Source organism: Pelodiscus sinensis, chromosome 3 (genome assembly GCF_049634645.1).
Source record: "Pelodiscus sinensis isolate JC-2024 chromosome 3, ASM4963464v1, whole genome shotgun sequence".
Classification (NCBI taxonomy): domain Eukaryota; kingdom Metazoa; phylum Chordata; order Testudines; family Trionychidae; genus Pelodiscus; species Pelodiscus sinensis.
Window position 1 is genome coordinate 71446915 of NC_134713.1, and position 14479 is coordinate 71461393.

The 14479-nt window shown below is 36.6% G+C and overlaps 1 protein-coding gene across 2 annotated transcripts in view; it reads right to left on the reverse strand.

The window, feature by feature from the left end:
- Positions 1–14479, reverse strand: part of ASCC3 (activating signal cointegrator 1 complex subunit 3) — a 417235-nt gene that overhangs the window by 139701 nt on the left and 263055 nt on the right. For both annotated transcript variants that reach the window (XM_006118439.2, XM_075923934.1), the window contains exons 15-16: positions 2414–2605; positions 1858–2082 (exon numbers count right to left, since the gene is read on the reverse strand). In XM_006118439.2, coding sequence (XP_006118501.2) covers positions 1858–2082; positions 2414–2605 — 417 coding nt within the window. The remainder of the gene's footprint in view (positions 1–1857; positions 2083–2413; positions 2606–14479) is intronic.

The window sequence follows — 14479 nt, forward strand, 5'->3', positions numbered from 1 at the left end:
CAATTGCCTCTTAGGATGCAGCAAGTGGGGGGCAGGTGGGTCTGTGGATTTGGCACATATGGGAAGCCTTCTTAAAAGCCAGCTCTGCATGCATATCAGCTCCCACCTGCCCCCTCATGCTCTGCACTGCTGCCTCTCTGTCACAGGCAGCAATGCGGGAGGGTGGAGGTGGGAAGTAGATCCAGTGCTCGTGGGGAGCCAGTGTATAAGCCAGCTCCTTATGGGTACTGGCTCCCACTCTCCCTCCCCCCAACCTCACTGCTTCTAATACAGAGACTGCAAGGGGGGGGGAGGTTGTGTGTAGTGCAAAGGATTAACCGATAAAACTAGGCCTATCAGTTCATCATGTAGTTGTCTACACACTGATATCTCTAATATCCATTGTCTCATCTGCCTTTCTGTTCACTAGGCCAATGGTTGTGGAAAACTGGAAAAGCTTCATTAATAAAGTTTCTGCATAAAACTTCAAGCTGGGAGAAATTAATTACTATAGCTCCCTGTACATTAAAAGGTCAGATTTTACAAAGACGGATGTACAGCCAGCTATACTTTTATGAATGTTAAGTTCACAATAGAAAATCTTTTTAAAAAATACAATTGTATGTCTAAAAATCACAAAAGTAGAAACCTATCACTATAACCTACAAAACAAAACTTGATATTGCTTTGGCAATCTCTTGTGGCATGTTTCTGAATAGGAATAATGTCTTTTTCACAATAACCATTATGCCCCAGTGTTGGGTTAAAACAGAAAACAGAACACTTAGGAAGAACCATCACTCTACTAGAAATAAAAAGTTATTAAGAATCTCCCTGTTCAGAATACTCTTGGCCAAGAGGTTGTGTCAGAAATTTGTCCAAGTTCTCTTTCCAATCTCTCAATCATATATAATTTTTGTTTTGTTGTAGCCAAATTAATGATTAAAATACATTTTCTAGTTAAACACTTAATAAATATTTAACAGGTATCTCAGCTAAAATCCTAGTTTTTCAATTACAGGATTATTTATACCTATTAAATTGAACTTTTTATTGGCATATCTTATCAGGTAAGGTAGCTAATTGGTAGGATTGCTTTAACTTTCTTTACCCTACTTGATTTAGAATACATCCTAAAATTTCTTGAATGTCCTAGAAAAAATATTTTTAAATTGGTTACTAAAATGATCAGCCTTTGAAAATTTATATTTTTGTATGCAGACTGCACTTTGCTTTAATTATACAAATATGACATTTCCTAAGAAAATATATTTTCATTTGAGATTTTAATTTAAGAAAACCGGTGACTTGCTATTTATAATATCTGTTTCAAGTACCACTCTAAATCTAAGATCAAAGAGAAAGAACAGGTCAAACCAGAATACGTTACATTTTCTAGCTCCAGTTCAATCAATTAAATATTCAAGCTTTTAAAAATAACGGATAACTTTTAGAAAATGCGACTTTTTAGAAAATGCATATACACATTTTAACTTTAAATGTTTTCCATAATTAATATATTTTTATAGAACAATGGATCAATCCAGTTAAGCCAATTAAAGCCCCTAAAATAATTGTGCATAAAAATATAAAATATTTTAGGTTTTTTCTTATATCTGCTATGTTGGCTTTCCATATAATGATTTGTAAAATTTAAAATTACTTTCAACTGTGCTTGTAGTTCCTTGTGAAACTTACCTGTGCAAAGTATTACTTATTGTTCATTTCTCTTAAATAAAAATATACACTAATATATTCCTGTTATTAGGTGGAGTTTCTATGAATTAATAGACATGTTGAATATATGAATATTACATTTTTGTGACTAAAACTGGTCATCTTAACCTTTTTTTCTCTTAATAACTTATCAAATGTTACCTCTGCATTTAAGTGGTCAGCAAGGCTTTCAAGAAACTGACTCTCAATTGGGTTCTGCTGAGTAAGGAGAGTCAGGTAATGGCTGAGTTTATCATGAGTTGTAATAATGATGCCTTCTCCAAATTTGTCAAACTGAGGCCGTCCAGCTCGACCAAATATCTGCATGACATCTAAAATTCCAAGGTCAACAAAGGAGCCTCTTTTTGCAGCATATATTTGTGTTCCCTGATTGAGGAAAAGATAATAAAAATTAACATAAATACACATGAATATAATCCTGATGAGCTGAATACCGAAATTAGGCAAATATAACATGATCTCAAAAGTGTACCTTAACTAATCCTTTCATAATCTATAATATATTTAAATATTTACTATACAAACTAAATTCTGACTGGAGAGAATCAGTTTAACAACATTTCAAGTCAATAAGCCCTCCTCCCCAACCACAGCAAACATCTTGATATACATACATTTTTAGAGATTGTTTTAAGATACATTCACTTGAAGATTTGTTTTAAGATGCATTCACTTGAAGATCAAGATAAACTCTTACCTTAATAATTACAGCATGAGCAGGGAGATTGACACCCCAGGCTAATGTGGCTGTACAAACCAGGACTTTGATATGTCCATGAGAAAACAAGTTTTCAACCAAACTTCTGTCTTGCCTCAGCATTCCTGCATGATGGATACTAAATCCATCTGGAAACAGTTCACGTAACTGCTTGTTTCTGGACCTTTGCACCTAAAATGGGCAAAGGAAACATATTAGTTCACTTAGAGCTACAGTATGGTCAATACCATACTTAAAAAAGATTTGAATGAACACCTTTTCAAGAAAAACTCAGTACTATTATGAACCATATAAAGAATTAACCCTTTCCACTAATGGGAAAATAGAAGCACATACAAAGTATTTATACACCGCAAGCAAATCAAATTGCTTGCTGTAATTACTTGCAAAATAATGTATTCACTTGGAATAGAGAAGCTAGATTAGCATTATACAACACAAATTTACTGATTCATGGTATGAAATGTTATTTGAAAGCTTACATTTTATTCCTTTTGAACATAAATTCTCCTTATTGGCAGGAATGATTGTCAGCTCCCTGCTAACTTAAGTATCTTTTTATATTTCATTACCAACTGAGATACTATATATTTATCTGTGAATTGCTAAAGCGCTCAACATTACTGTTTTTCAGAACTATATATTATAAGTAATTTATTCTATATTCAGTTGTGGCAAAATGTCAATTTTTGCTTTATCATTAGCCCCAATTCTGCTACTCCGTACATATCATATCTACTAAGCGTTGCACAGTGGGCAAAGCAGAACAGAATTTGGATTATGCTGGCATGTTGCCAAACACACACAATACATCACTGCAAGTATAGAAATAAAAGAGATGAGAAGGACTTAAATTATCAAAGAGAAAGAGGAAAACAGATACTTAATGACGTTTGTATCTACTTTATTTCCTGAGTTCTTAATTGAGGGTTTTGACAACTAGTGGGAAAAAGCATATTGGGGTTAAGGAGAGACGTAAGGAGGGGGGACAACGCTTCTCAATGCATGAGCTATACTGTCTCAATAGTACTTATTTATTCACTTAAAGAGAACCAAAGTAAGATTAAAACTGGTGAAACATTCACAAAGATTCTTATGTAAGTCAGTAGAAAATCACATTATATTTAACTGCTGAACTGCTCAAGAGGAATAAATATGAAACTTAGAACAGATAAATACAGAACAATGCATTTCACTGGAACTATTCTATGAAAGTTAGAAAAGGAAAATAAACTATTTTAGAGAATACACAAATGTGCAAAAGGATACCATATGCAGTAAAGCAATCTCTATAAACGAAAATCTCTTCATCTGCCTTATATTCTTAATACAGAATAAATGCGAATTTGCTTCTTGTCAAAGTTGAGAATATTAAAATCAAGGAACTTCTGATTTGATTTTAAATTCAATGGACCCCAAAGCTACAGAGTTTGCAATGTAATTAACTTCGGTTTGAAAAAATGTAACCTCTAAGGGTATGTCTACATTGCCACCTTAGTTCGAACTAAGGTGGCTAATGTAGGTATTCAAACTTGCAAATGAAGTTGCAAATGATTTAAATATCCCAGGCTTTATTTGCATGTTCCCGGGCGCCGCCATTTTAAAATGCCGTGTAGTTCGAACTCCCTGCCCGCGGCTACACGCGACACGGACTAGGTAGTTCGAATTAAAGCTCCTAATTTGAATTACCGTTACTCTTCATTGCAGGAGGAGTAACAGTAGTTCGAATTAGGAGCTTTAATTCGAACTACCTAGTCCGTGCTGCGTGTAGCCGCGGGAAGGGAGTTCGAACTACGGGGCATTTAAAAAGGGGGGTGCCCGGGAACATGCAAATAAAGCCTGGGATATTTAAATCCCGGGCTTCATTTGCAAGTTCGAATGCCTAAATCAGCCACCCTAGTTCAAACGAGGGTGGCAGTGTAGACATACTCTACGTGTGATTTTATTGGCTTGCCCATGCATGTTGGATTGTACACTATGACATCATTTGAAAATACAAACCACAAGTATAAATTCATATCAAAATTTCATTTTATTGATATTATGCACTGTAGTTAGGTCATATTGCTCATTACATGTAAGTAAATTAAGTTATGGTACATTTGGATCAAAACAGTTGTCTCAAAATATGGCTTAAGTATCACAGTCAAAAGCTAAAACTATAGAATATAAAGCATTCAAGAATGTAAAGCATTCACCCAACAATCCTTCACTTGCTGGCAACAATACTGCGGGAAATCGTATCAAAAGCTTTGCTAAAGTCACTGACTTCCCCATGTCCACAGAGCCAGTTACTTCATCATAGAAGGCAATCAGGTTGGTCAGGCATGACCTGCCCCTGATGAATTCATGATCACCTTCCTCTCTTCTAAGTGCTTCAAAATGGATTCCTTGAAGATCCCCTTTTCCAGGGAATGAGGTGAGGCTGGTTAGTCTATAGTTCCCTGGATTGTCCTTTCCTTTTTAAAAATATGGGCACTACATTTGCCTGTTTCAAATTGTCCGGGACCTCCCCCCACCTTCATGAGTTTTCAAAGATAATGGCTAATGGGTCTGCAATTATATCTATCAACTCTCTCAGCATTCTCTGCTGCAGTAAATCTGGCCCCATGGATTTGTGTATGCCCAACTTTTCTAAATAGTTCTTAACCTGTTCCTTCTCCACCAAGGGCTGCCCACCTCCTTCCCATACTGTGTTGCCAAGTGCAGTAGCTGGGGAGCTGAACTTGTCTGTGGCAACAGAGGCAAAAAAAGCAATGAGTATTTCAGCTTTTCCTACATCATCTGTCACTAGGTTACCTCCCTCACCCAACAAGGGTCCCACACCTTCTCTGATCACTCTTTTATTGCTAACATGATTGTTTTGTTAAAAGGAAATTTAGTGTTACCATTATAATTGTTAATGCTAAATTGTATGCAGGCTCACTTATGGGAATCGGGAAGTGGGGGAAGAGGCAGTTGCCCTGAGGTCCAGTGATTTAGAGGGGCCCCGGGCTCCTTGTTGCCACCACTGCTACTGCGCCAGTGGTTGGAACCAGGCCCTTTAAATCAAAACCAGAGTGTCACCCACTTTGTCAAGTGTTCGACACAGTCAATCTAAACAGTGACATGATCCTTATGGGAATATGAAGGTGCATTATATCTCCATATGCATTCATTCCCAGCAGTGAATGAAACATTGTGTGAAGAACAAATATATTTATATTACTGCTCCTCCTTTCATGTAAAAGATATGCTTTAGGATTGTTTTGGAACACAATGGACAGGAGATCAGATCAAATGATCATAATGATTCCTTCTGCCCTTGGAACCTGTGACTCTACTTCACAATGTTTGGATGGGAGTTCGGGGTCAGGATGTCACTGAGTATGAGGCAGCTGTGCTAGACCCACTGCCAGAATGAAGAGGAATTCAGCTGATTCAAAAAGGGGAAGAGGAACTCTTCAGTGGCACCTATTGAGAGCTGACTGAGCACTCCTTGCAGCTGGACTCAATTCAGATTTACGGAATTCCCCTGCCACTGATCTGGCCTGAAATAAGATATGATCTCCAGTTTTATATTGTGGAAAGGAACAGAATGACAGGTTTCTTACCTATTAACCCCACTTTCCATAATTATTCTATTTAAAAAGAAAAAAAACCCATAAGAATCTAATATTTTAACTGGGGAGCACCAGTATTATTTGGTTCATATTTAAAAATAGCTCTGGGATATCTGGCTAGAAAATTCCAGAGAAGCCACAATAACTAAAACAATTGTGCATAATTAATCTTTCCTTTGAAGGATGCTTTTCTACATCTGTAATTCTGTAAGCATTTTTATTGTGAATACACATGATGCTCTCTTTTAAGGCTGATTTTTTGGCACAGGGCATTTTTCCTTTGTGCAAATTATTTTTATATATATTTAAACAGTAGTTAGTAAAAATATACTGCATCAATATTTAATTCAGAATCAGTATATAATCTGCTTGTCTAAAGTTTGTAAGATTGATCCTTTAAAAAAAAAAATCCCTATCAAAACTAAGTAGCTCACCAAAAGACATCATAATCCATACATTATAATTTTAAAAGGAGGTTAAACTGATACTTTAGTGATCAAATGAATTAATTCCAGATTTCCTTTCCAAATAGCACATAGAAATTATGGGAAATGACGAAAGTGTTACATCTGGCTGAAGTACATTAGCCTCTGAATGTTATCTTTATTTACCAGTACACATATTATGTGTTCATGGCTAGAGGAAAGCACACAAGATGCCATACTGGGATTTTAAATTATTTTCATCTTGTAATTATATTAACAGCTTTGCCCCTTACAGATTAATAGCCTTATTTTTCAAGAGAGACAAGCTGGGTAAGATAATGTCTTGCATGCAACCAACTTCAGTTAGTGATAGAGATAAGTTTGTGAGCTGTTCAGAGCTGCTCTTGAGCTGGGGAAGGTACTCACAGCTAAATGCAAGATGGAACATATTGTTTAGCATAAGTTATTAGCACATATAAGGGATCATTCCTGATAGTGACCTGTGAATACCTCTATAGTAATAGGACAAAAAGGAGGGTTTAGTGCTTACTGATTGTTGCAATAAACCATAAATCCAATGTCTCTGTTAAGTCCATGATTTTGAGGCTATGTCTACACTACACTGGCTTTGTGGCTATGTCTATACTACACTACACCACACTTGCTTGCACTACCAAGTTGTGTCATCAAAACTTATGTTGATACCCAAATGCTAACACAACAAAACTCACAAGAAGGTGCTCACATTTGCTCCCTCTGTTAACAGGTCATGTGCACCTTGGTGGGCACCATTATAATGTGAGCAATACACAGGGGTATGTATCCCACAGTGCAGTGTTGTGGGAATGTGGCACAGCCCTGGTTTCATAGTTTATAATGATCAATTTTCTGTCTCTCTCTTTCTCTAAAAAAAGACTTTCCTGCAGGGCAACAGAATGATGCCATCGCCCTCTCTACCATGCAAGTAAAAGTGGCCAGAGAGAGGGTGTTCGATGAGCATAGCAAGCAAGGGGCGCAGCCAGATAGTAAACTATCAATTATCCTACTCATTGCTTGGGCTGCCATCACTAGCTGGGTTTTGAGCAGGGAGCTACATCATTGCACAGAGGAAGTGACCTGGAATGGCTCCCCTCAGCAGATAGGAAAAGCACCTCTGTCCTGTCCCCTCTGCTGCCTGTCAGTGCATGGCTGCTGGGGAGAGTGGCTAAGCTACCTGGAAGTGTCCCCAGAGGGAAATGCAACACAAGGACAGAGACTGCCTCACTCCTGGCAGGTGTAGCAGAGTAAGCCCAGGAGCAGCAATTGAATTGTAAAGAAGGATCAGGAGTTGGAGAAGTAGCAGAACTGGGCACATCAGGCCCAAAGAGTGCGTGGCCATGGGCTCTTCGTGGGCCAGTTTGCTAGCTCAGTGCTCCCAAAAATCTGGAGGGAGGAAATGACGTTACCTGATCTCCCCCCCACATCACCACTGAAGAACAGGGTGTTGAAGCCAGGTGTAGTGCCCTAAGTATTAGCCTTTGTTTCCTACTCTAGGTTTGTTTTACAGTCACATTTAAAACTTGGTAAGTCTTTCTCCCATACTATTCGCTTCTAGACAGGGTTAGGTGGTATTCGCACAGAATATTGGTGATTTACTGGGAACAATCAGGTGATTTTTATAGGTTCCCTCCAACTTGCTCTAGTTGTGGTAGCTGACACTCATTTAATTCAGACATTACATAGAAAAAAAAACAGTTTGAAAAATGAAAATAATTAACTACTATAATGAAAATATCAATCAGGACCCTTTCTCCTGGGATTAAGTTAAAACTGATTATTTAAACTGATAGCTAGAAAACTGATGGGCTCTCATGATGTACTTGCTAAAGTTTAATTTAACTTATTCAGCACCAGTAAAAATAGCATATATACTATCCTACTGAAGAAGTAGAAGAGAAAAAGACAATGCATAACAGAAATGTCATGCTATCTTAGAGAACTTCCCCCAATTTTCAGCAGGTTTCCATAAAATCCCTGCAGATACTGCTAAAATCTTCCAAGGATTTTCATTTTCCTCATGCCTTTTCATTATATTTCAACATAGACCTATGTGAATACTCCAAACCCAATACTGAAACTTACTGAACAGTGGAAACAACTGCTGAAAACAGTTACAATATTTATGCTCTAATTTTAAAACATCTCTATACTGCCTTGTGATTACCCACACTTTTGTGAACATTTAAGCTACAATGTTAGTGATCACAATACTTGTGCAATAAAGAGAGATCCACAAGGTGGCTCTCAATACTCAATATTTAAAAATACAGTTAATCTGTTTGAAGCTAAATAAAAAATAACAGTCTTCTAATCTGAATTTTATTTAGAGCATTTAAACTTGCAGTTAATAATTGAACCTTAACTGTTGTAGTAAGCTGAGACACAGTAAAGGCATTTCTCTATTATTTTGGAAATTTCCCTTCTCAGTCCCATGATAGAGAAATGCTTTAGGGTACATCTACACAGCAACATTATTTTGAAATAACTAGCATTATTTCAAAGTAACTTAGTCCACATCTACACAGCAGGCAGTTATTTCAAAATAATGTCAAAATACTGTCCAGCTGGAGGACTTACTCCTACTCCAATTGTATGAGGAGAAAGGGAAGTCGGAAGAAAAGCGCTCTTTCGAAACAAGTGCTGTACATATGCTTCCAATTTTGTAACTGACATAGCTTAGTTTGCATAGTTTATTTCAAGTTAAAAAATACAAATTGTATGTCTAAAAATCACAAAAGTAGAAACCTATCACTATAACCTACAAAACAAAACTTGATATTGCTTTGGCAATCTCTTGTGGCATGTTTCTGAATAGGAATAATGTCTTTTTCACAATAACCATTATGCCCCAGTGTTGGGTTAAAACAGAAAACAGAACACTTAGGAAGAACCATCACTCTACTAGAAATAAAAAGTTATTAAGAATCTCCCTGTTCAGAATACTCTTGGCCAAGAGGTTGATATTGCAGCCGCGTTCTTTCGAAATTAAATCGAAAGAACGCGGCTTTTCTTTCGACGGCGGTAAACCTCATTTCACGAGTAAGAATGCCTTTTTTCGAAAGTGCTCTTTCGAAAAAAGGCATTCTTGAATGCCAACAGGGCTTTTTAGAAAGAGAGCATCCAGACTCACTCGCTGCTTTCTTTCGAAAAAGCGGCTTGCTTTTTCGAAAGTACTGCTTGCAGTCTAGACGCTCTTTTTCAAAAGATACTTTCGAAAAAGCCTCTTTCGAAAGAGGCTGCAGTCTAGACATAGCCTTAGAAAACAGTGCATCAAAATAAATTAAATTATCATCAAACGTTTTTGTAAAAGATGTAGATAGAGCCTTTGCAGATTGCACCTTAGCTGTGTCCACATCTTCATAAAAGAAAAAATTGTGCAAAAAGAAATCTTACTGGTAGTTGGCTGTTATATATACACAATATAAGAGCCAAGTCAATTATTTATGTACTTATCTCTGTTGAATTTAAAATTACTTAGAAGAATTAGTCCTATATCATAATTAAACATGGAAAAACTTTCACATCAAAACCTGAAGAAAACAAAGGGCAGCTTGGAGGTCTTCCTAACTCATGCATCTTGCTTTTTCCAAAATGCTCAAATTTCATTATCTTTGTCATCTATTAGGTTTTTTAAAACTTTTTAAAACTACTAGAAGACCCCTTTCCAATCTCCCACATTTTTCATAGGGCACTAGTTAACCTTTTCCTTATCTTCCTTATTATATGAGTATAAAAGCAAGGCAGCTGCTAGTGTCCTTCCAAATTTTCCTATGTGATCCTTCTGAAGAGAGCCACCCGATACCAACAGAAGCTAAATGGGTCTAATTTCACTCACTTTTCCCTAGTGTTTTCAACTACTTTGATTTTATCACGCACGATCCCTGTGATATTTAGTGGTTTTCTTCAAATTCCAACTTTTAGAGTCACCTACCTATGTGAGAATCTTTTCTAACATTTTCTAAATCTCATGAGAGTCTGAAAACATGAACCTTAAAGGGTTAAAAACCAGACAGCAAATAAACAGACCTGTAAATAAACAAACTATACTTGTAAATTATTGTTTTTGAAGTCTAATGATTTTTAAGTCAATCTCATGATTTTGGGGGGATAATTCATGGCTTTTGCTTACATGTGCTAGGACTGTATTTTGCTCACTCTAACGCTACCTCTCAAGAAGATTCTTATCTTGGGGAAAGAAAATATGGTGTGTATGGGGAGGGAGAAAGATGGGTTGAAATCAGAGTCAGCCTGTCTGAGTCGCTAAAAAACAGGAGCACGGAGAAAACTAGTAATATGTACCCTGAGTATATCCCATATATAATATGATATAGAAAGGAGGACAAATAATTAAAAGTAACCACGAGTCAGTCTATTGGGGGATCACTTTCTTAACTATGTGGTATAGAAAATACCTCTTCATGAGATCTGCAATTTCCATCTCGTTAAAAAAAAAGAAAGAATTCATAAGAGGTAAAAATCTACTCTGTTTCTGTAATTTTATATATGCCAACACAATGTGTTCAAAAGGCAGGAAATGAGTTTTTCCAACTAGTGACATTAAGACACATCTCACACTAACTAGCCACCTCTTTGATATTGTACAATGAACCTGATGCCTGCAAATAACAAAACAAGCATATTCTGAGAGAAAACAGCATCAATGGAAAGTTTTAGACACCTCAGTAGCACACTATGGGACCAAAGAAACCTACCACAACCATCATCTTTCATTTGCTCCTTAGAGGAGTAATCCTGTAGCCACTTATAAGGAACTTGATCTATCTGAGGACCAATTCAAATAACTGCATTTGGCTTTTTAGAAACTGCTCCCCATGGAACCACAAATCCTCCAGGATCTAAGATTTCACTGAAGAAACACAATTTGTATTTTGCACTGTAAGCTTTTTTCCCCTCAAAAATCTCTTTCCTTGATTACTCTGACCTAAGCCATGTCAATTCTACAGATGATGATGAACACAAGTTATGTTGACTACCTGAATTGGCACTGTGCGTACTTATCAAGAGATTTGCATCATTGAACTTTTTAAGAGTTCAACATGATTTAAAACATGATAAAAATCTCAGATTGGTACATTTTTACATGACAATTATCTCTAAATTTTTAGAAGTGATAAATGATATTATAGAGTAATGTACATAAATGGAATGATTTCTTCACTCCTGATTCTTAAATGTTGGGAACAGCCTCCTAATCAACATTTTCCAACTGCCCTTTCTTTACCTTCTACAGAAATCCGCTGAAAATCCAACTGTTCTGTGTATCATTCAAATGCCACACTTCTTTTTGCTCTATCATGCACTAATTTTTATTGCACCAAGCTGTAACTTCAGGACTTGATCCAAAGGCTACCCAAGTCAATGGCATTCCTTCCCACAGATTTCAATTGGGTTTTCAATGAAATCCTTCATCTATAAGCTCTGGCTAAGGCTCATTAATTATATGAAATACTTCAAACACAGTCATGTACATTTATGGAACCATATCAGTAATATTAATGGCTCCAGCCTAGTCACAGACTTCAGTTTCTAATCACTCCCCATGGTAAAACTGTGCAACATAATAAATGCACCAGACTTAAATTGTTGCAAATTTTACCATCTATGGAAGAATTCTGTGTTCAATATACATTAATCAATTTAGTAATCACACATGTAATGCTACTGGAAATCCCCTGCAGATTCCAGAGCTAATTGGTTTTCAAATATGAATATAAAGGGCAAAATAAGGCAAGGCTTTTTTCAAACTATTGACATTCTAAAGAGTCTTACATGTTTCCCATCCATTCTTAGGGTTTTAGAATTATGTCAACAGTTATCTGATATTTTAGAAATACCAAATTAATCATCTATAGACAAGCTGTCACCCTAAATCTTAATTTGCCTACATTGAATCTTTTCTTGATTACACATTTACCCCTCCAAAAGACTAATGGATCTAGCTGTCCTTCTAGTGGCTATCAGGATATATCCAGGTCTTTATGACCGTGTCAAATATGGCTTCTTTAGATCACCATTCAAATGATTTAAAACAAGATGAAAATCTGAAATCCATATTTAGGCAGAAGTGCTATATCACTCCATAAAATATCTAACGGGTTAGTGTAAAGAAAAAAAAGAGAGTTGCCATTTACTGACAAATGACGCTTGAGAAGGGTGTACTATAATTCTCAGTTCAGTTTTAGTCCAATTCATAAGACAAACACTGTCTTTAACAGTGTTTGTAATGATTTACTCCTGCATAAAGTAGATGCCAGTTCACTGTCTTTACACTAATAGACTTATTAGCTTCAATCAATTCCATAATCACAGAATGGCCATTTGATCACTTTGAGCATTTTTCAAGACTTTCATATTCTTTGTTGATTTGCTTCATCTCTCACTTTTTACAGAAGGACATGTAAATGGACCTGGACTTGATATGATTCACAGTCATTTTGTGTATGGACTTAGATCCACAGCCATCATGTACACTCAGCCACCATAAGTTGGAAACAACACTACAGAGGCAGGAGAATTTGGTCTTGACTTAGGCAGACAGATAGAAAAGTATCAGCTTCAGCATTACTAACAAGATAAGTATATATTCAAAGTCATGGGAATGGGGAGTAAATGGATGAGATAACCTGCAGTGTCTGCAGCCTTTGCCCAATTAAAAAGGATCAGGTTTTATTGTTGCAAGTGTATCCCACCAACAAAGCATAAAGATAAATAGACCCGAGAAGTTTAATTAATTGTGAAAAAATGCAAAAGGTAATGATTAGACAGCAATAGGCATGTGAATCGCTGTTTAATAAAAATGATTGATTAGTGGTTTTTGCATAGCTGTATTTTAAGTAAAATAATTTGCTAAGGCGAAGATAATAGAAATCCTCATTTCAACTATGGTAGATAATGAGGTTCAGAAAATAAGCTCCTTGGAACTTGATGCTGGGAAACTGCTCAAAACTAAAGCTACTAGGATTTTTAACTCTTGCATAAACTAGACCATGTAGAAGCCTGAGCCCACGACAAGATAAGATCCTGACTGGCCATCGGGAGACATCCATCTGTTTTGGAAGTGATAAGCATTAGATGCGTGGCATGTATACTCTACTGATGGATTGTTAATTGCAAATAAATACATGTTTAAGCTTCACTGTGTGAAACTCTTTTACTGGGAAAAGACCTCACAGGCACATAAAGCTCCAAGTCCACTGGGAATGGGTGTTTATCCTGAGTCCATGGACATTTAAAGTTGGGTTCCTTATGCCCCAAGTGCCCACAAGGATGGGTATAGATGTGACCTCTATAATTACGCCTTGATTGCCCATGAGAGTGTATGAGTCTGTAGCATGCAAGTAACAGAAAATACTGCAAATAGATAGTCTTTTCTAACTCTTGAGGCCCTAACTAGGTCAACCAGCTGTGTCTCTTCATGAGGCCCTTAAGAGGATTGAGAGGATTAGATGTCACCATAGGAGTGGTCCTATGATCTCTGTTGCAGTGGGAAGCACAAGGCTAGGTGTGACACCATGTTTTGTGAGGTTTATGTCAGAGTGGTGGAGCAACTTGTCACATAGTTCTAACCTGAACCTCTTCAGCATATACTGAGTGCAAAACCAGTAACATATTTTCTTAAATGGTTAATCAATTGCAGTAGTCTTAAGAGCTGAACAGAGCAATGGATTGTTTAAGACAGTGGTTTATAAACAAGTATAATACCTTCAATATTTTAAATTTCCATAACTCATACCTCCAATTCCACATCTACAAACCATTTATAAATGGAACTTTTTCCTGTAAAAAAAAGGCCGTAATTTTTTTATGCAATCCAATGAAATTTGAGGGAAATTCACCTAAAACAAGGGAATATTTTAAAATGTAATTTCTATAACAGATTAAAAATGTCACTTTCAATCATGGGGGGGGGGATATATTTTGAAAATTCTTCACTGAGGCATGAAGTAGCAAAGGACTTA